This window comes from Nannobrachium achirus (assembly GCF_963921795.1).
Source record: "Nannobrachium achirus genome assembly, chromosome: 7".
Lineage (NCBI taxonomy): Eukaryota > Metazoa > Chordata > Actinopteri > Myctophiformes > Myctophidae > Nannobrachium > Nannobrachium achirus.
In genome coordinates this window covers 43,451,984-43,453,897 of record NC_137816.1, presented here as the reverse complement: position 1 = coordinate 43,453,897, position 1,914 = coordinate 43,451,984, and the positions used below count along the sequence as shown (strand labels likewise).

General features: G+C 49.0%; 1 protein-coding gene across 1 annotated transcript; it reads right to left on the bottom strand.

The window, feature by feature from the left end:
* Positions 1-1,205: 1,205 nt before the first annotated feature.
* Positions 1,206-1,424, bottom strand: LOC308287874 (protein kish-A-like; the record flags this gene model as incomplete). Its single annotated transcript, XM_080729197.1, has 1 exon — positions 1,206-1,424. One exon carries the CDS (start codon positions 1,422-1,424, stop codon positions 1,206-1,208), a length of 219 nt encoding a protein of 72 aa, XP_080585323.1.
* Between the last annotated feature and the right edge of the window lie 490 nt (positions 1,425-1,914).

Below are 1,914 nucleotides of genomic sequence, written 5' to 3'. Positions count from 1 at the left end.
AATAGGGCTTGAAGTGGAATCATGCAGAAAGAAAAACTAAAAGCTGCAGAACTTCACAGACCCGACGATGATCAGAAGATGTCAATGATCCACATGGGAAGCAGGCTGTTATTGGACCATGTCTTGTGTGACCATCTATAGTGAACCCTTTCTCACCCCCACTGCGTCTCACCCTTGACGCGCTTTGGATTCACTTTCGGCGGCATGCCTGAAACGCGCTGGGATGCTTTCAGCGTTTATCTGAGATGCGCAGGGAGAGTGTTAGTGTGCATGCGCCAACACATGTTGACTCAAATAGTTATCTCCCCTGAGTGGGAGGTGAACCCACACCTTGGTGATATGGCCACCTTGCTCTTCTTACTGAGCTACAGAGCGGCTGGCCAAATCCCCTTTTTTGTGTTATCTTTGACAACGTGGTTACTGGGGTAACTCGGTAACGGCGCTGAGTCGGCTCATGCAACTTTCACACCGCTCGACTAGCTCGCTACCGCTCGCTCGGCGGTGTCTCACGGGGCTCAAGGTCGCCTGAGACAGCGTGCCTCCATCGCGGTTCCTGTGGCGTGAGCAGTAGCGTCGGGTGGCTGGGGAACCCAAGGTAGTGGTTTCAAATACTACTCGGGGATTCCCTTTTTGAAGCGGTGAAAGCCGCTTCCAAGGTGTGGCTTTATCTGTCCCATGTCTGTCCCGTGCATGCAGAATTGAGGATTGGTCAAGCTTCACATGACAATTTGGTCCTCTAGACAAAATCATTCATTCATTCAGAATCCATAGAAATATAGAACTAAAGCACATAGAAAGTATAGATCTGGAACACAGATTTCATAGCTCTAGAACACATAGAATAACACATATAATTTTCTAGCGATTCTAGACCTGGCAGCTAGAGGGAGCAAGTGCAGAAAAGAATGTGTCTGGGGCCAGACGCATTGGGCATACCTGAGGCGTCAAGTGGGGGACTTGACAGGGAATCAGGCATCTGACGCCTTGGGGTGAGAACGTGGTGTTCCAAGAGGGAAGGAAAAGCTTTATTAATCCTGGGGGAATTCAGTTTCAGCTTCACCCTGCCTTAATGTTCCATTTGGACTGCTGGTGGTCCCCAGAGCTAACGTTGAGAAACAGTGGGTCAAGTATCTTGCTCAGGGAAGACCCAAGCAAGTCTTGCTCTTTGTAGTTCTGGTTCTCTCTCCTCCCTTGGCTGTGGACGGCTACTGTAGGAACAGTATGCTGAAGGCCATGATGAGACAACAGCAGGCCACCCACGGACTCTTCCGCTCACCTATTCTGGCACATTTCCAGAAAACCCCTGCAAGCCCAGACTTATTGTTGTCCAGCAGGCTGGGGGCCATTGCTCTGAAGTAGGCACACGTGCATATGAGCAGAAGAATCACCGTTAGCAGGGACTGGAAGTTGAAAATGGCCGACATCTTTGTTTGGGGTTCAACGCACGTCACATTAGGCCTTGACTGGAACCAACGTAAATAATGCAATGTAAATAGCAGAATAGAATAGGGTGTTTGGCATAGATGTGGCAGCAATCACTTCGGGGTGTCAGAAATGCAGTCCAAACCGTTACTATAGCGGAGATGGACAGCTGAGGGTGTGCGGTCCGAGACAGCTATGAACGATCAGCGGTGTCTTGGGCAGATGGCTGAATGATGGCGTTCTCTGCTGATGAGCAAATAATCGGCGGTTTGCATCTACTGCTGGTGAAAACAGAAATATCTTCTGGTCGGTTGTCATCCTTTCATTTAAAAGTAGGCATGACATCACCTGTGATGTAGATATCCATATCCATATCTGGTTATTGTGGCGTAAGCGTGACATAACCAGTGATAATGGCGTTCATATTTGTAGCATTCGGGGGAATTAAGCGACACTTTCCATGATGATTGCTCGATGTAAGGATCCTGGAGT